This window comes from Crinia signifera, chromosome 1 (assembly GCF_055691185.1).
Source record: "Crinia signifera chromosome 1, ASM5569118v1, whole genome shotgun sequence".
Classification (NCBI taxonomy): domain Eukaryota; kingdom Metazoa; phylum Chordata; class Amphibia; order Anura; family Myobatrachidae; genus Crinia; species Crinia signifera.
In genome coordinates this window covers 354,889,054-354,909,765 of record NC_139217.1, presented here as the reverse complement: position 1 = coordinate 354,909,765, position 20,712 = coordinate 354,889,054, and the positions used below count along the sequence as shown (strand labels likewise).

General features: G+C 42.4%; 1 protein-coding gene across 1 annotated transcript in view; it reads left to right on the top strand.

The window, feature by feature from the left end:
- LOC146008904 (solute carrier family 2, facilitated glucose transporter member 11-like) overlaps positions 1-18,442 on the top strand; it is a 28,053-nt gene extending 9,611 nt beyond the window's left edge. Inside the window, exons 4-12 of the mRNA XM_083148714.1 lie at positions 1,092-1,216; positions 4,200-4,329; positions 4,486-4,634; positions 7,614-7,801; positions 10,030-10,140; positions 12,164-12,265; positions 12,834-12,909; positions 13,553-13,680; positions 15,016-18,442. Of these exons, the coding sequence (XP_083004840.1) occupies positions 1,092-1,216; positions 4,200-4,329; positions 4,486-4,634; positions 7,614-7,801; positions 10,030-10,140; positions 12,164-12,265; positions 12,834-12,909; positions 13,553-13,680; positions 15,016-15,216 (1,210 nt within the window). The 3' untranslated portion in view covers positions 15,217-18,442. The remainder of the gene's footprint in view (positions 1-1,091; positions 1,217-4,199; positions 4,330-4,485; positions 4,635-7,613; positions 7,802-10,029; positions 10,141-12,163; positions 12,266-12,833; positions 12,910-13,552; positions 13,681-15,015) is intronic.
- The last annotated feature ends 2,270 nt before the right edge of the window (positions 18,443-20,712 follow it).

Genomic DNA, 20,712 nt, shown 5'->3' with positions numbered 1-20,712 from the left:
AGAACACGGCTAGGACCTGGGTAGAGGGCAGTGTAAAGAGGTACGCTGGGTCATCCGACCCGGCTCACATTTACATCAATGGGGGAAGCCCAATGTGCAGACCGCAGACAGCAGCGGAGGCAGGTTGGAGGTGAATGGATGCCTGTGTGTTGATTCAACCAACTGCAAAATTCTGTATACCCCACTGCCAAAATTCCATGGGCTATATTAAGATGGTAGTTAAATATATTTTTATTTTAAAGTTGCTTGATCTCTCTGGCTTCTTGTTCTGTGTCGACATGAAAGGTTTAATGCTTGCAAATAATATGTCAGCTTTCCTTGAGCAACATGAATAATATACAGCTTCTGTGAAAATTGAAACTTGCATTTCATCTGTTTTTTTTTTAACCAGCCACAGAACCTGTGTTCAGACAATCTAAAGCGTCTTAAAATTTCATAACAAAATCGAACATTATTAAATATACCCTTTATATATGTTCTAAGGTTAAAAGGGACATTACGGCAATCCTAAGTATACCTCACCCACACATGTGGATTTAGGCACTTATTCTGGATTGTTCGCTCCCACGCGCATTCGCACGTGGGAGCAATGTTGAGTGTCTGCACATGTGCATTTATGCGCATGTGCAGATTCTTGTTGCGGGCAGTCCCGGTTAACTGCTTGTTCACATCCTGTTCGCACCTGGCAGTACGGATGGAGGGCCGCCACAAGGAGTCCTGCCCATGGGAATGCCAAATGTTTCATGGTCGTTCACATGAAAATGCTCGGTGTTCCTATGGTAGTTCGCCCATGACGCAGGTGCGCGGAGGGGGGGGGGGAGCAGCTGGTGCCAGCGGATGCCAGCTGCCCATCCGCCTCTCGCATAGGGTGCTCGCAAATGTAAGACACCAGAGAGGTGTCTTACATCTGCGAGTTTCTGGACGGCATCCTTCGAGTGATTTTGCCCCCGCACCCAAGGCGTGTGTTCCTTGTCTCTAAAGTTTTCACAAGTTGTAGAAAAAGCATTGTGTTAATGAACAATCACTTTGCCGCCTCTTTCCAACCACCAATGTAGTGTTGGCTAAGTAATTGGCTGTTATATCCATTACAGGAAGAATTGTCAGTTATGTATTTCAATACTGCCAATGGTCAGCACTCTGCTCATGAGTCTCAGCCAGACTGCTGGGAATTTCGAAATGGTTATGGTTGGACGCTTCCTTTGTGGCTTTTATTCAGGTTTGTGAAAAGTCAAATGCTGCAAATGGAGATACTTATTTCAAGAAAATATAAACAGTGTATATATATATATATATATATATATATATATATATATATATATATATATATATATATATATATATATAAAGAAAATAATATTAGAGTGTGCAATATAATAGTACCATCTAAAGAAAACAAAGCTTATAAGGCAATAATATAGACAAATATAAAAAATGGATACATTTAATAAAGGTTATAAAAATAGTCCACGAATAATAGATGACAGATGGTAGATCATTCCACAATTGCAGATTACAGTTTGGTATGATTGAGACTGATGAAAACAATAAACCCAACATATTCTGTCTGAAGACTTCTTTAGGGGTGTGGCTCAATAATGTCAGATATTGGTTGTTACTATGGAGTAGCAGATTACTTCTCGGACTTTCTCATGGTGAAAAAAATAGTAAATCAAAACATCTATTTCAAGTATGCTCATTACCAGAATAAATACTTCAATTGGAGGTATAGAATCAAGGAGTTCTAATAGACCCGGCCAATGGTCCTTCCAGCTTGCTTCCAAAAGTAGGTATATTCTGGTAATGAGCTTACTTAATGTTTAGATTTACTATTTTTTCACCATGAGAAAGTCTGTGAACTAATCTGTTACTCCTTAGTAATGACCAATATCTGACATTATTGAGCCACACCCTTGAAGAAGTCTTTGGATGAAACGCGTTGGTTTATCGGTTTCATCAGTCTGAATCGTGCATTACTTAAAAAATGTAATCTGCAATTGTTGAATTCTATGTGATTTACCAAGAATTGATGGTACTTGTGTAGTTTCACGGTGGCAGCCACCGAGTCCGAAGCTGATTACTTGACGTGTATTCCGCGTCCCTTCGCAGGGTCACTGCGCTCACCACGCTTCGGGCTCGGTGGCTCACTGCTCTCACCACACTTTATAAAATCAACTTCACGCCGACATGGATAGTGGGGGTATGAACGGGTTGGGAGGATGCATCACGTGTCCCCTCGCAGGGCTCGCTACGCTTGCCACGCTTCAGGCTGGCGTGAATAGTGGGGGTGTTTCAGGAACACATTCACACCTGTCATGTCAGGCAGATTAAAATGGTCAATGGTTCCCACACAACGTAATAAGCGCTGATTGACTACGCTAACTGCGTAACGCTGATTGACTACGCTAACTACATAAGCTCCGGCTAGCCGCGAACATGCGGGAACGTGCTGATACTGACAGGGACACTACGCTGACTATCTTACTGCCGCCGTGAAACTACACAAGTACCTAATTTATTACTAAACTATTTTTATGAATTTTAATAAATGTATCCATATTTTATATTTGTCTATAGTATTGCCTTATAAGCTTTGTTTGCTTTAGGTGGTACTATTACATTGCGCACTGATATTCTTTTTTCTTTTTCTATCTATCTATCTATCTATCTATCTATCTATCTATCTATCTAATCAGATTATGTTGTTTACAGTAGTGGAGACCTCCATATACTTTTGCAAACTAACAGAAAAAAGTATACATAATCTGTGTACTGAACTGTGGCGCTCTGTATTTGTACTGTATTTTTGATATTTATTCAATGTTATGCCAAGTTTTGTCTCCCTGTATTGTTCCTTTGTACGGCGCTGCAAAACACTTGTGGCGCCTTATAAATAAAATAATAATAATAATACATAGTCATTAGAGAGGTTTTCTAGGTCCTGGGTACTGTATGGGGGCATGCCATAATTGGAGCGTGGTTATGTTTTCTCTCTCAGAAAACCCCCCAAAGCATATATACATACCCAGCAGCCAGATGCAGGTGTTCAGGGGGAGATCAGTATCTTACCTGGCTCTGGCAAGCAAAACCCTCCTCCTCGACCATGTCGTCTTTCAGTAATATTTAGGAAGATTGTGCATATTAGAAAGTGAAGTCTCTGGTATAGTGCCAGCGTCTTTGCTTGCATTGTACAGTGCAATCATACACAAAGAGGTCACTGGGAAAATGAGGAGAAACGCGCTTGCTGGTGCAAGGTAAGTTTACTCAGGGTTGGGAGGTGGGCCCCCACTAGGCCTCTCCAACAAGCTAGGTAATTAGTACTCGCCCCCTCACTCTTGGTGGCAGTCTGCACTGCATGATAATTCCGCAAACTAGTTCACCAAATAACTGGTTTGATGATTGTATTTAAGGTTTGATAAACGTTCACAGCCTACAACATTAGGATTGTTTAGATTGTTTATCATGTTTTTAAATCCAGCCTCATTCAATCAAGCTGTGATACAATTGATCCTCCAGATGCTTTTACTGATAAACAGACAACTCACCCTATGTAATAGTTAGTGAGTGTCAGGGCAGCGACGCCTAGCACACACCACCACCACCACCACCAGGGCCCACTCAGGACTACTTATTGTCCTGGGAGTCATTGATTGTACTCAGAATATGCTAAATGCACTACAATTTAGGTTGAAAGTGTTATGGTGCCCATACACAGGTCCGATTTGGCCTGTTTTCATTGGTTCTTGATTGATCGGGCCAATATAGCAGATGAAAAATGGCCAAATCGGACATCCAATCTGAACCAATGCGAGTTCCCGTGTGCATCGGATCGGTCCTCGCAGGACATATGATCTTTTGGAATCAAAGGCATCACTGTACATCGCAATGGCTTTTTTTTAGCACTCGCGATGTATCGCATCCGATCATAGCCGTAGGTGTGTGCCAGCGGTGCTGAACCACTGGAACACACCTATAGTCGGCAGCACGGGGAAGTGCCAGGCAGGAGAGGTGTTCCCCCCACTCTGCATCCTCTGCTGCCGACAGTTCAGCTACCAGCACTGGTATCCTGAAGCATCACATTTATACAAATATTTAGAAAACAACTGCACACACAGTACAATAATAATGTGATTTTACCTGTAATTATTTTTACCTTTACTGTATCATTGTACCATTTATTGTCTCCTATATGTTCCTCTCAGGTTTGGGAATTAATATTCATGCCCAGTATCTTGGAGAATGTGCACCTCCAAAACTACGCGGCTTCATCAATGTCACTGGGCCCATATCTGTTAGCTTGGGAAAACTGTGTGGTCAGATTGTGGGACTCAGGTAACTGATATTATACCTAGTAATACTTGTTTTTGAGAGTTGTTTTAAGTGTCACATGATAACACAATTGACAACATTTATACTTTACTTGTTTTATTGCAAATGTGTTTCTCGGTCACAATAAATATGTGGTGTTATGTGACATCTCTTCTTCAGAGAGTTATTTGGAACAGAAGTTCTGTGGCCTCAGGTTCTGCTCTTAAGTGGAATTATAGCTTTGCTTCAGCTGGTTACCATGCCCTTCGTCCCAGAAACCCCTACATACCTACTGTTGAAAAAGGGTGACAAAGATGGTTGTCTAAAAGGTAAGATATGTTTTCTCAAATGTGTGAGCAGGTATACTGTAGTTATTTCATACCTTCCAGCTTCTTAATAATGTCACTTGGGACCCTGTCACATGTAGAAGATATGCATGGCCAAAAAGGGGGCATGGCCATGTGTAAGGGGGGGGCGCTTTGTAGGAAATGGCACAACAATGAGCCAAGCCCCTGATTTTCATCATGCTGGGGGCAGGGATTAAAGGGGGGGGGGGGGCATGATGGAACTGAGTTCCACCACCTGTACTGGTAAGGTGCACAGCACAGTAATTCTAAAAGAAAAACATTATAGTTTGCAGGGGGGTGCAAAAAACCCCACCAATAGCCCTGGGTCTAACTAAACGGGGGGAGAAGGAGTGGGGGGATTAGGTGACAGAGGGAAATGAGTTCCACCACCTCTCCACAGGGGCATGCTCAGTGCTCTTGGAGCTTCTGCCCATGGCCCAGTCTCACTCTCCATGGAATAGATGTCCATGTGAGATGGTGAGTTAGTGTCTAGAAAAACAGGACTGTGTCCCCCTAAAATAGGCACAGTTGGAAGGTACAGTTATATTTAGAGTTATATAGGCACAAACCAGAGGATGACTGAAGCTATAAACAGCCCAGTTACTTAACCAGTGGCATTAATTTATGTAAATATAACAGGGACAGCTGTATCTACTATACACAAGGGTGATGGATGGAGCTCAGAGATGTTTCACATAGCTCAATAGCCAGTGCATGTACACTGCAAACTGGTAGCTGTGCTGGGACAGATTTATGCACGTCTCTCTGGAGCTAAGCATGAAGACTCTTGCAGTACATCAGATCGGAAGACAGAACTCCATAGGTCCTAGATCCCAGCATGTATGCACAGTTAGTAGACAGTGCAGGAGCCCATTGCTTTCTAACAAGATATAAACTTGCATGCAGCTGCCACAGGAAGGACAAAATAAGAGCTGTGACTAATGGTAGATTGCAAATACTTGGGTGAAAAGAGTCTTGTATATCATAACTATTCTTCTGATGGAATATTGTGGCCTTCCATTATCATTTCTCATACTTTTTGGCTGACAAATATAGTTGACCCCAGAGAGTGGAGTGAGAAGTGGAGCAGAGGGAGAGAACAAGAGCAGAGAGCACAGAGAGAGAAGGGAATGCAGAGGGAGAGAGAAGGGCAGGCAGAGAGAGAAGGGAGGCAGAGAGAGAGGAAAGGCAGAGAGACTGAAGGGGAGGCAGAGAGAGAGCTAAGAGGAGGCAGAGAGAGAAGAGAGGCAGAGAGAGAAGGAGATGCAGCGAGATGGCGGGGGATGGGGGCAGAGAGAGAGAGAAGGGGAGGAGGAGAGGCAGAGAGAGAGGGAAGGGGAGGCAGAGAGAGAAAAGTAGGTAGAAGAGAGGCAGAGAGAGAGACGATATAGACAGAGAGTAGATGCAGAGAGAGAGAGAGAGAGAGAAGTAGAAGCAGAAAGAGAGAAGGGTAGGCAGAGAGAGAGAGAGAGAACGAGAGGCAGAAAGAGAGGACAGGCAGAGAGAGAGAAGGAGAGGCAGAGAGAGAGTGAAGGGAGAGAGGAGATGCAGGGAGAGGGAGAGAGAGAGACAGGAAGGCAGAGAGAGAAGAGGTAGAGCGAGAGGAGAGCGCAAAGAGAGAGTGGGGAAGAGAGAGGGAGAAAAGAGAGATAGAGAATAATGGGGGAAAGTTAGAGGAGAGCGTTGAGACAGGTATATGTGTCCCCCCACCCAGACGTGTTGTATGGAACACTGCACCCTACCCGTCTTCACATTTAAATATAATAAGAGGTGTACCTAAGGCAGCAGGACAGGGGTTCCGATGGTCAGTGCCGGGCAGCATCGGGTCCCGTGGAGGAGGCTGAGGTGGGTCCCATGGAGGAGGATGAGGCGGTGGGTCCCACGGAGGCTGCGGCTCCCATGGAGGATGAGGCAGTGGGTCCCTCCTCTAGCATTCTCAAAAACTGTCTGCTGTATGGGGTCGGATATTTTGTGATGGTCCATTTTCATTAGCAGGAGGAGCCAGGACTGCAGACAAGTAAATCTGAGGGTCCTGGCCACAGATGCGGCAGGTCCCAGCAGACGGCAGCGGTGTTACAATAGCCCCACAGACCCCCGGCGCCCACACTTACACAGTGCCTCCCTGCCACCGCGGGGTCTGCGGGGTTATTGTTACGCCACTGGTATCGGGTTACGTGGAGGGAGCGCCGGGCAGCAGAGGGTTACATCGTCTGCTCCTCCTTTTCTGCATCCTCAACAGCATTAAGAGAGGAGGGGAACAGAAAAATTATGGAAACGACAGGGAGGGGGGGGGGGGGGGCACATGTCCGGGTGCCCCCCCCCCCCCATCCCCCCTAAATCCGCCACTGGTTTACCCATGCACATTTTGATAACTAGTCACATTCAGATTGATAACATAGATGACTGTATGTTGTAGGGGCCACCTTAGCATCTGCTGCCATAGTCACTTTATGCTAATGCTACTAGAGTACAAGTGTGCACGTGAATGTGCAAGAACTGGGATGCCCAAGCTGTCTTTAGATGCTACAATCCTGCTTGCTGAGTCTGTAGACGCTCTGCAACAGATCCCTGCTGGACGTGCTTTAAAGCATTCGTAATGCGGTAAAATGCCCCAAAAGTGGGCTTTAACTACATTTCATTAGTACATTTCACACAGCAGCTATTACAGGGAAACTTTACTATGGTTGTCTATAATATTTATGCCATCCTTAAAATGTTCAATGCTAAAAGGCCAGATGTATCAAGCTCCAAAAAGTGATACAGTGGAGAGTGATAAACAACCAGCCAATCAGCTTCTACCTGTGAGTTAGGAGCTGATTGGCTGGCTGTTTATCACTCTCCATTTTTTCACTTTTTGAAGCTTGATACGTCTGGCCCAAAGTGAGAAAGAAACCTGGTTTCCCACTTATTATAGAAACTTCAGTTCCCATGTTTACTTATTTCTTATTTCTTGTTTTCTAGCTCTGAAGCAATTGTGGGGAGACAGAGACCACCAAGCCACAATTGATGAAATAATGAAAGAGCAAAGTGCAGGAAAGAAGGGTAGAAGTATGGGTGTCTTGGAGCTGATACAGGACCAATCCAATCGCTGGCAACTCTATGTCATGGCTGGCATGATCCTTAGCATGCAACTTAGTGGTGCCAGTGCAGTTGAGTATTATTTTTATGGAACTGTCTAATCTAACCACATTAATGTTCCCTAATCATGGAGGACATAGACTGGCTATTCAATGCCATCTCATGTTCTCACCGAGTGGCGGGATCAGCTTGTATTTAGCTTAAGGCATATGCCATTTTACTGATTCATTTCCGAATCAGAAATGTAGACCTGTGCTTGTTGGTTGCTCTGTTTTTATAGCACCTTTGTAAAATGTAATTAAATATCCCTCAGTGAATGCTATGCAGCGCTGGATGTTAATTATTCATCCCGGCATTGCACAGGAAATTCTTGGGGGTTTTTAAATTTCCAAAATTGTTGTAAAATTCATCTTATGCTGTGCCAAAGGCCCAAGATTGTAATTTGTTAAAACCTCCTCCATAATGTTAGAATGTGTTGATACTCAATGACAGCAATGAAATCAGGTGTGGTTGTTTGAAGCACACTACTCCTGACTTGATAGCTTCTTTTGTGTTGATGAATTCCACATCCACTGCTAAGACTTAGCACCTATGATGCATTTATGATTTGTATTTATGCTTTGAATTTTCAATAGTTACGCCACTGGTTATAGTGTATGTGGGTGTGTGTTATATTCTGTGTGTGGTGTGTGTAGTGTGCCGTGTGTATCTGTGCAATGTTTAAGTGTGTGTGTTGTGTGTTTGTGTATCTGTGCAATGTTTAAGTTTGTGTGTTGTGTGTTTGTGTATTTGTGCAATGTTTAAGTGTGTATGTTCTCAAATGAAAATCAAATCATTTTTATTGTCACAACAACATTAAAATAAATGCATAAGTTAAATTCCATAAAAAAAGGAAAGAAGTACTCACAGGTCACACACTACATTTCATTCCACCTCTTCACCATTTAAAAATAGTGGTCTAATGGTGGATTTCCTAGATCTCCTAAAATGTATAACCACCTTTTTTTTTACTATTCTGTGTGTTTGTGTGTGTTGTACTGTTTTGGGGTGTGTGTTGTAGTCAATGTGGGTGTGTGTTGTACTGTGAGTGGTGTGTTATGTGTGTTGTGTTTTGTGTATCTGTCCAATGTGTAAATGTGTTAGGTGCGCTAAGTTAAGGTCGTAACTATGGAGGGAGCTAGGGGGTCATGCACCCTGGAAGCTGGTTGGGGGGGGCACATAGTTATTGTTCTGAGGCAGTCATTGTCTCAGGCTCAGCGGGATACTGACTGCCTCAGCGAGAAGAAGATGACTGTCCAGCTTGCCTACCTCAAAAAGCTCCACACGAGAAATACCTGGTCTCCCAGCCTCTGTGCGTGTACAGTATGTGTGACAGCCGGGCAGAGAGCGGAGGGCTGCCGCAGCCCAGCTGTCTGCTGCTATTTGAAATCTTGCGCCTGGTCACCAGCCAATCGGTTGGCTCATGACTTGGTGCGAGATTTCAAGTAGCAGCAGACCCTCTCTGAAGACAGCCGGGCTGCAGCAGCCCTCCATTCTATGCCCGGCTGTCACACATACACGCATACAAGCCAGGGAGACCAGGCAGTTCTAGTGTAAGGCTTTTTGAGGTAGGTGAGCTGGACAGCCGTCTTCTCCCTCTTGCAAGGCAGTCATTTGGTGCCCTCCAGAGGCTGACTGTGGGAGGGCACCAAATGACTGCCTTGCCCCGGGTGCCAGAAACCCTAGTTTTGGCCCTGGCTACGTATATATGTGTGTGTGGTGTACTGTGTGTGCATATGTGGTGTACTGTGTGTGTGTGTGTGTGGTGTGTGTGTGTGTGTACACAATGTGTACGTGTGTGTGAAGTGTATATCCTCAGTTATTCCTAATTGTTAAAGCCTCCATCATAATGTTAGAATGTGTTTGCATTCATACTGCATTCCCTCGACATCTGTTTCCAAGATCATCCATCTTGTCTCCAGATCATTGATCTTTTTTCCAGATCATCGATCTTTTTTCTAGATCATCGTTCTTTTTTTCCAGATCATCGATCTTTTTTCCAGATCAACGATCAAGGCAAATTGAACCTTGGTGTTTTTTTACATTTCTAAGTGAAAGTTTCCAAAAATGAGGTGCACACCACCGGGTCCAAAGCCACCAAATTGTTGCAGAATTTGGTGGCTCTGAGTGCCACTGTGTTTCCGCAATGCGACAGATACGCACACACACACTTCAACTTATTATATAGGATATAAAATATACTTGTGACTAAATCCTTGTACTGTAATACTAAATTGTGTATCTCTACATGACCCAACAGATTTACTTCTACTCATATGACGTGTTTCGTGCTGCCGGCTTCCCTGAGGATAGGATTGCGTATGTTTCTTTGGGAGTTGGGAGTTTTGAATTTGTTTCCTCCATGATATGTGTAAGTTTCTAACTGAAAGCTGCTTAAGCATTGCCATTCTGTCACTCTGTCTTTTCTGTCCTGTATGTACTACCCTCTAGACCAGGAATGAGAAACCTTGGCTGTTGTTGAACTACACATCCAATCATGCCCTGCTACAGTTTTGTAGTTTGGCCATGGTAAAATTGTTGCAGGGCATGCTGGGATGTGTAGATCAACAACATCTGAGGAGCCAAGGTTCCTCATCCCTGTTCTTGACTGTATTATTATTATTATTATGTTGCCACAAAATGTCCTTAGCACCCACAGCCAAAATGCAGTTGTCAAGAATAAAGAGTTCCTCTGTATAACAACTGAAATATTTAGCACAATCTGTAGATTTTCTAAAATGTCAGCCAGTAATGAATGCGCCTGTGTACCTCTAAAGGAAAAAATCTACCTACTCTCCTATTGGTTACCAATTTTATTTATGTTTCAATTCTAGCCAGCTTTAATTACTTTTTTTATTTATTACCAGTTATTTATATAGCGCACACATATTCTGCAGCGTTTTACAGAGAATATTTGAACATTCACATCAGTCCCTGCCCCAGTGGAGCTTACAATCTATATTCCCTACCACATATACACGCACACAGCGACATTCTAGGGTTAATTTTGTTGGGAGCCAATTAACCTACCAGTATATTTTTGGATTGTGGGAGGAAATCTGAGTACCCAGAGTAAACCCACACAGGCACGGGGAGAATATACAAACCCCACACATTTAGAGCCATGGTGGGAATCGATCCCATGACCTCAGTGCTGTGAGGCAGTAATGCTAACCATTACTCCGTCCTTGCTGCCTCCCGTAAATGGTGTACCTATTAGTATTTATCGTAGCTTGTTCCATTTAAAAGCTGCTCCCAGCGAGGCCCCATTGTATCTGGATAAATGTTAAGTCAGGAATTCAGTGGGTGCCTGTTAGAAGTAAATTAAACTTATTTAAATGATTAACCCTTTGAGTGCCTGAGAGATGTGCGAAATATCTGCCTCGCTCACAGTGACTGTTGTTTTTTGGTCGCAATATTTAACAAAACTTCAATTAATTGACTTCAGATCATTTGCCGGCAATAACTAAAAGTGATTCATATTCCTCAACTACGGCCCTGGCATTTTTAGCAGATATTTTGCCCATCTCTCACAGCAACATTGGCACTCACCAGATAAAACATACTTGCCTACTTTAAAATTCTCCTCTCTGGGAGAAGCCTGGAGAGGAGTCTGTCAGCATCACGTGTGGGGGGGGGCCTGATGTAGACATCATCAAGCCCCACCCCCAGCCCTGTAAATCCCCCCGATTTGCGTGGCCTCACGTAGGGGTGTGGCTAAATGATGCTATTTGCATATTTAGCCCCGCCGCCTCCCGGCGAATAGCATCGAATCGCGGTAATTAAACGATGCGGCCGGGAGGGTGAGGCAGAATCCGGGAAGATTGCCCACCTTTCCCGGGGGCTGGGAGGGGGACCCGATTTCGGGGACCCTCCCGGCCAATCCGGGAGGGTAGGCAACCCTGAGATAACATGTATTTTGTTTTTCTTCTGGTACTTATTAATCATTTGGACAACACAATAGCTAACCTATTTCTTCAATTTGATATGTACATTTTAAGTCTGTGGGAATATTTAAGAGTTTAGTAAGGAGCTATTAACCCTTGAGTGCCAACATATCTGTGAGAGATGTTCAAAATATTCACTGAAAATGCCAGCATCGCTCACATTTATAATATAAATTGAAATAAAAAATGTTGTGAAAAAAAAGTTTAGATTTCCTATATAAGATAAACATTACAAGTCATCATGATGAATAAAAATGTTTCCTTTCACACCTGTTTTGACAAATTCACTTGGCACTCAAAGGGTTTATAAAAACAATATGATTTCTTGAACAATGGTTTAGTTGGATATACTGTAGTTAGACATAAATGTAATAAAAATACTTTGGTTATGGATTCATAAATATAAAATAAGATTAAACAGTAAAATATTATGTTTTTGTGTGACAGAGTTTACTTATTGATCGCTTTGGAAGGAAGATTCTGATTTTGGGAGGTTATGGTTTTATGGCTTTGACTCTAGGACTTCTAACAGTCACACTCTCCATGCAGGTACAGTAGTTCTGCTTATATTATAGGTACTTCTATGTTATTCACAATATCTTCAGAATGGGATTACAAAGAGATATTTCTATTTATTGAGTAATCAGTTTTTTGCCATAAATTGAATGCTCATACATGCATCCATCCATCCATACTACAGACATACTGTATATACATGAAAAAGCATACATTTTGCCAATAAACACTAATGATCTCAACTTGTTGAACCAGGAGAAACGAATCAACGAAGACTGAGAAACTATCCAGTTTATACTTACATTTAAAGTAACTATTGCACTATGGTACTGGCATTCAATCCTGGAGAACTGACAAAGTACACATGCCACATTGTAGAGTAGGGTGGGTGAAAAACACAAAAGTGACGATGGAGTTTGGCCTTAGTGCCCAAAAGTTGCCATGTACAAAAGTTCAAACCTCTGAGTTAATATGTTCTGTTCCAATAATCATCTCAAATTATCAAAATTTTTTGTCAAAATTTAGAAAATTACCTCAAAACTGGGCATTGATGTCTATTTAATATTAGCTATGTAATGTTTTTTATTCTTGTATCTAATAGGATACATTCTTCTGGATGCCATACTGTAGTGTTGGCCTTACATTTATATTTGTTTTTCTGTTTGGGGCTGGGCCAGGTGAGCATATCGCATCTCTTCATGTATTGTTTTGTATTGCGTGTTTTTTTTTTCCTTTAGGGACATGTTTATTATCGCAGCAAAGAGAAATGAATTTGCTCTTGGATAAATACATTATACTTGCAAAGTGGTCACAATGGTAATCACTATTGGAGACCCTGTCCTTGCATTGCAACAACAGGGTCTATGATAGTGATTGCTAATGCGACCACTTTACTTTCAGGTTCAGGCCCTGGCTACACTAATGCACATGAGTGGTCACCAGATCACACATGTGCGAGCGACCATTGCCCGGTAAATTCAGATAGCATTGAGTAGCAGAACCAGAATGTAAAGGTAAAATTACAATTTCAACAGCCTGCACAGAAACCTATGAATGCGGCTTTAATGATTTTAGGTAGCAGCAGTGGGATCCAGGTGGTACTTACAATTTGTGGTACTTAATATATGTGGGTTCCTACCAAAAGCCGATGTTTTCAGGGATGTCTCACTTAGCATTATCAATGTGGTCTTAAAACGTTGATCACTTTACATTTTTTAACATAAAAAAGTTCTTAAAGTTCGTAAAGGAACCTTTTTGTTTAAGTTTATATTTTCCTTGGTTTTATGGTTTCATGGTTCCATGTATTCATTTCATCCACAGCTGGCGCCATGATATCCACTTGTGTTGAAATGTTTGGACAGGCTCCTCGTGTTCCAGCCTTTGTTATCTTTGGAGTTTTCGCATGGTTAGGACTGTTTATTCTGGGAATTTCTTTTCCATATATTGTGGTAAGTTCCAGTCTATTGTGCTACTTTCCTAGACTACAGTGATGTGCTCTGTGCTGTATTTGTTGGTAGTGGAGTGTGCTACAGGCAGGGTCTGTGCAGCAAATATGTACAAATGGTACAAAGTGCACATTTGATGTATGTGCCAGATCCGGCCAGGAACATATAGAGTAGCACAGGTGATGTGCAGAGAAATTGGAGCACACATACGCGTTTATAAATACATACAGCAGTGCAGTGGTCTCTGGCCTCTTCAATGCTGCCTTTCACACTCCTCTATGTAGACCCATCGCCTTATATTTGGTTAAAGAAAATCAGATCAGGGGTTAACGACCGGTTTACAAATATGCCCCCCCCCCCCATAAGCATCAATAATGGTGATCTAGCCAATATGGAGTCAATAAGACCGGATGTGCACTCTAGGGATCCAAAAATTAGAACCCCTGATCTGATTTTCTTTATCCAGCCTGATTTTTAACCAAATATATGGCGATTGCCTTCAATACCCATTGATCCTACTTCTTTGGACCACTATTGCATGACCTGATTTGTCTTGTTCAGCTTGATTTTTAATCAAATTTACGGCGATTGCCTCAATATTCACTGATTCTACCTCTTGGGACCATTTATGCATGATTACCAGGGTTGAACACCCGTGTTGCTCGACCCGTGGTAGCCTTTTCAGACCGCACCGTGACCCGTGTTTAGGCCCCGCGAACACGGCAATAAGCCGTGTTCGGAGTGCGGTCTGAAAGCGGTATAAATGATTTGACAAACGAAGAACAATCTAGCAAGGGTCTAGTAATATGCACCTTTTTGTGAACAACATAGCCAAACTTGAGTTGCATGTAACAACGACAGAAACCCTCATCAACTACCCGCGGGAGCGCGCTACATTCTTCATTTGTGCATACACACTGGGCAATATTTTGAATGATATTGCTCAGAAGGGCTATTGGTTGCTTTGGTTGCTTTGTAAATACGCTATCGATACAATTTGTCTATAATTGTATATAATTGACCTTAGGGGTCAAGGGGGATGGACCCCAGAGTGTACATGAACCCACACAGATTCTTAATTATTTTGCTATCTTGTAGCCTATATTTTCAACTTCTTTAGATAAATTATGTTTTATGTAGGTTAGCAATAAAAATAAATATACCAGGATACATAAAAATTACTACATGCCTTATGTAAGTGATATTCATGTTCATCTCTAACATTCCCAGCTTCTCCCTTTTTTCTCTCTTCTATCTCACTCTCTCCCATCCTTTTCCTTCCCTGCTCTCTGTCACAGTACCCTTTTTACCTATTTGAACCTGGTTTATATCTTCCAGGAGGTTCTCCAGCAGTACTGCTTCCTTCTTTTCATAGTGGTTATCACCATTTCAGGAATTACACTATTCTATGTCCTTCCTGAAACTAAAGGTAAATCCATAGCTGAAATCTCACAGGAATTCAACAAGTTGAACTTCAGAAAGCAGCACTTAGAAAACAAGAACAGAATCCCAGAAGGTGTACTAAGCACCAGGCTGTGAGGAGCACCTAGACAAGAAAGACTACCACCTAGGCATCGGGTGCCCTGAGCACTGAAGCAAAGGCTACAGAAATTTCTGATGAGCACATAATGCAGGGAACTAGCATTGGGGTGCTCTGATTGCAGTGGTGGCCACCGGGATAGTGACATAATACAAGGCTGCAAGTCTCATACAACAGTACTCATGACTGTATTACTGATCTTCTCATGGTGTGGCCAGAACGAAGAACACAATTGGCCTTATACTGAGTTGGATGCACATTGAATATCATTTATGTGTAGGCATATACAGATATGCCTACACATACATCATTAGTCTGAAATTGTTTTTGTTAACATTTGGTTTTATAGTGAAAGGGATTTGCTATTAGGCTTCATATAAAGAGGAGATGTAATAAGCTCCCTTGAAGAGAGATAAGTGGTGAGAGAAACGACTAACCAATTAGCTATTGCCATTTTTCAAACACAGTCCATAAAATAACAGAAGTTGATTGGTTGGTAATTTATCTCTCTCCAGACTCTCTCCAGGCTATTACATTCCACCCTAAATATTCTCTCTCATGGATCAATGACAGCAATGCAAAAATAATTCTTAAAATACGCAGAGAAAGAGGCTGATGAACGCAAATCTGTTTGGTGAATGTATTTTGTGTTTTCATGCTGTACCAGCTAATCATAGGCAAGTAAACACAATGCAAAGTTGTACGTATCTCAGCTACATCTCCAAGAATGGATACAGAGGCATTACTGGGCATTGTCATTAAGGCAAAGTTCACAGAGTGCAAGTCAATGGAGCTGTTATTAACTGAACTTTTGTACCAAGCATAAGGCTGGTACAACAAAAAAGCACTAATATGGTGACCACTAATATGGGGAGCACTATGAAGCAAAGTGTACAGATAGGTGCAGTACAACTGCATACATGCATACATTTTTACATAATGGTGATTATGGCCAGCTTGCATCATACCTACAATCCTATAAAACAGGAGCGCAGCCGATGTGCACAAGGCACTATTTAAAAATAAATCAAGAGGGTGCAAGGGATTGCCTGCGGGGCCTTGTGGCCCCCAAGCGATCGGGCCCATAGCAGTTGCAAACTCTGCACCCTCTATAGTTACGCCACTGCTATGACATATGCATGCCTGACATTTTGAATCAACCAATCAGAGGCGCAACTAGCTAGTGCTGGTGATCTTCATTATCAGAAATTCAGCGGCAGAGCAGGGTGCCAAATCACCACCATATAGATGCCATGAGGGGGCGGGGGCTCCAGCTCAAGAAAATACAGCATTGCCCAGTGGCAAACGCAGGATTTTCAGAAGGGGGTTTCCAGAGGGGCGGAGCAAAGCACAGAGATGGACACTTAGGTGACCCAGTATATGCCAGGTCAGTTAAAGTATTATAGATAGACCAAATGTATATAAATAATAATTATATATATATATATATATATATATATATATATATATATACACACACACACACACACACATATATATATATATATATATATATATATATATATATAACAGCAGTGTAGACCCCTGGGCATATCAATGTATTGGGGCCCCTACCGATCCTCTAGCGGTAGGGGTGGGGGAAGATGTCCCGCGGGTGGTAGGGGGTATTATATCAACTGCTCAGCATGTAGGGCCTGGATCAGTAATTTCCACTAATTACCCCTTTACTGCACAGATGGTGGGAGAAGGGGTCATTGGGCTGAATGAAGGGGCCCTGATACATAACTTCCAGGGTGGTAGAGGATGTTTAATACGCAAAGGAGGGGTGTATAGTGGAGTGGGCTTATTATTCATAATTTTCTGGTGGGAGGACAGCTTGCTTGAGTGCAGATATCTCCAGTTCCCGGAAATAAATTTCTTAGATTTTAATGGAATAAAAAACTAGAGAATCCCACCTACCAAATGGTACTGGGGACTATGGGATCAGAGTTCAGGAGTCAGAGCAATCTGCCAACGAGAATATAAAACTAAATACCAGTTGTGTGGAGCTGGAGCAGTAACCAGCTGCTAGAAGGCTGATATCTCTGGTTCTGGGAACAGTAGAGACAAGCAACTAGTGTCCATCAAAGGGAGGGAGTCCCAGCTTTTGGAATATACCCTCAGACAAACTTTAAGTCAGACAGAACCTGAAATATCTGATGGGAAGAGCAATTAACAGGCTTGGATGGGGACCACTATTTTGAAGTCAGATATCTCCGGTTCCCAAGGGCCGATTTTTAAAATTCTTGTACCCATGGAAAGAGGGGACCCTCAGCTTTCAGCCTAGTGTCCTTAGACTCCTGTGGGGGGGTTTCTGGGTACTCAGAAACACCCCTGCGTGCGATACTGTTGCCCAGACTGTCCTTAGGATGCTTTAGGCTACTGTACAGGCTGTGGGATGTGTGTCCAGAGTGTCTATAGGATATATCTATATCACTACAGGCTTGCACACCCCTAGATAAGGCCCTATTGTATTTGCACTAACGATCACATACCCACAATGGTTTTGCCCATTTTGAGAACAAATTTGTACTGCGATCAGATCTGAATAAGGGTCTGTGTTTCAAGACATGCATTACTGTATGAGCACTTGAAGTACAGGAGCATATATTTTATATTGAAATCTAAATCAACCCCTTAGCTCAGTATATAATAAATACTGTACAATCCAGTCAACAACAGTTTTCATCCAAGAAAGTGCAGTAAATACAAAAGTCGGCAGAGCTATCTCAGCACTCTCAAATTCGCACCCTTGCAAGTCTAGCAGAACCCGCCCTGTGAATGGCAGGCTGCCCACCCCCACATTAGCACGCAGTGCACAATTGAATGGCCTGCGAATGGATGTTTTACATAAACATCCGTTTGCAGGCCGTGGGGGAAACTCCCACATTTTTCAATGGTCGCCGACCAAGATGTGGTGCGTGCACGCATATATACAGTGACTCTCAGGTCACTTATATATGCGTGCACATTCGGGAGGAACTGGGCAGGCAGCTGACATCTGGTGATATCAGCTGCCCGCCCCTGGCACCACGTCACCCGGCAATTTCCATGGGAACGCCCCCCCCCCACCGCCAGCAATGTTGGGTGTCTGTTTACCCTGCGTCTGCGCATGCACAGGCTTAATATACAAATCTATTTAGACTCATACAGTATATACTGCTGAAGTTAGTCAACAAAATGTTTTTTTTTCTGTGACAATGCCTTTTTGTAAGAAATATTTTTATTTGGATTGATAATAAAGTAATTTTGTACATATGAGTATTTTTAGATTTTTTTTTTTTTAAAACCACCATTATTATTTTTCAGTTTACTGTCACAAGGGGAGAATACTATTACTGGAGCTAATTAACCACATGGCAAAACAGCATCTTGGTCTAGTTGTCTATGGATACTATCTCCACAGCACGGTTAACATGATTTATCCAATCTGACTAACTTTGCTTACTGAATTGGGGGTGATTCTGAAGAGGCATACGGATAGTCACGGAATCTTTGAGCATTTCTAGGTCTTGTCACCCATATTCTAGCAGGCATAGCCACCTTTAGTTGAGTATGTGAAGCAGCTTGCTGCTAAGGCAGGTCAGTGTAAGCTCGTTGAGCTGCTCCAGATAGGAATGGCACCAGTCAGTTCACCCAATCCTCTGCTGTACAACGCAGATGCGCTGAAGTTCTTTCAATGGTGTTCAGCACCTTTAGCTACTAACCTGTTTTCCTTAGCAGGACAAACGCAGCAGGAATCATTTTATTACTTTCTCATGTAACAAAACAATAACTTAAACAGTTTTTCCGAGGTTGGTTATTCATACTCACCCAACTGGCTGCTGCTCAACTCATGCTCCCACCGGCATTCAGATCGCTAGCATAGTGATGCATTGGTCCTCCTGCTGTTTTATACTTGATGACTGGTCCCTGCCCCACAAGATGCATCAAGCAATAAACCCTGAATGGGCCACAACATGTGACAACTTAAAGACCGTCGACCAGTGTGGTAAAACAGTAGGGTTTTATTCACTGCAATTCAGCAGTCACCACACAGCAGTCAGGTCTTCCACAATATCAGGTTATAAATCTTTATTGAGCAAAGCAATCACAGCCTTCCACTTTTACCTTCCGCCACAGGTGATGTACACAAGAAATGTGGACCCTCCTGGTCCCAACACCCTGACACTAAACCCACTCCCACGCAGCCTATCGCCTTGTTGACTTGGACAGAGATTTCCTGGCCTTTGCGATAGATGGCCATTTGGCGCATCATCAAGGGTCAGATAACTAATACAGAAGGAGGAATCTGCCTGTAATAGATGCCTTCTGCTGTATTACCAACCATGTCTGAAGTAGGCTCATTGTCCATTTGCTTTAGGGGTAACCAGCCAAGGCTTTACCAATGGTCTTGGATACACAAAACATATGTCAAACTTTAATGTCAGCATTGACAGCTCTGCAAACCATAATATCCAATATCATTCCATGGTCAGCAGAAAAAATACATTTATGATGTTAATGTTAATATATTTGATGCTAATTATTTTTTAATCTTACAGTAGGTTTGAAACATTAACTGACCACCAACCATTAATGTCAATGGGTGCTAAGATAGAAATGATAATAGAATGTAGAGTAATATGTTAATAGACTCTGAGCTGGGGGCAGGAGGAGGGTCTATGGCTTCTTCAGGGAATGGTTTAAGAAGTGGTCAGTTGATTCATGATGATACCTTTGTGGGTTTGACTTAGAGATGAGCGCCGGGGCCGAAGATTCGGATTTGGATTTGTCAAACAGCAGTGAAAGGCTTTGGATTTTTTAGAAAAATGGTCAAAAATGACAAATGTTGCGGGTTTTTTTTGTCCCTAGAGTAATATTAACCTCAATAACATTAATTTCCAGCCCTTTCCAAGACAATTTTGACCACTTTACAGCTCACAATGTTGTTTTCATTCAATTTAGGCCAAGGTCTGCAGCAAGCTGGCTGGTTATTAACACACAGAACTTCTGACAGTATCAGTATGGTGTACTGGGATGCAGTACACACAAACAATGAATAAAGAAGAGAAAAATTGATTAGGATTTTTTAACTTGAATTAATTTACTTTGTTTTTAATGCCAAGCTTGTATAACACTGCTTGGAGGCCGAACAATCACACACCCACCTTCTGACAGTATATACTACGGTTGCAGTACACACAAAGAATGAAGAAAGACGAGACAAATTGATTAGGATTTTTTAAATTAAATTTTTTTTAATGCACAGCTTGTATAACGCTGCTTGGAGGCCGAACAATCACACACACCTTCTGACAGTATATACTATGGGTGCAGTACACACAAAGAATGAAGAAAGACAAGGCAAATTTATTAGGATTTTTTAAATTTAATTTGTTTTTAATGCACAGCTTGTATAACGCTGCTTGGAGGCCGAACAATCACACACACCTTCTGGCAGTATATACTATGGGTGCAGTACACACAAAGAATGAAAAAAGACAAGACAAATT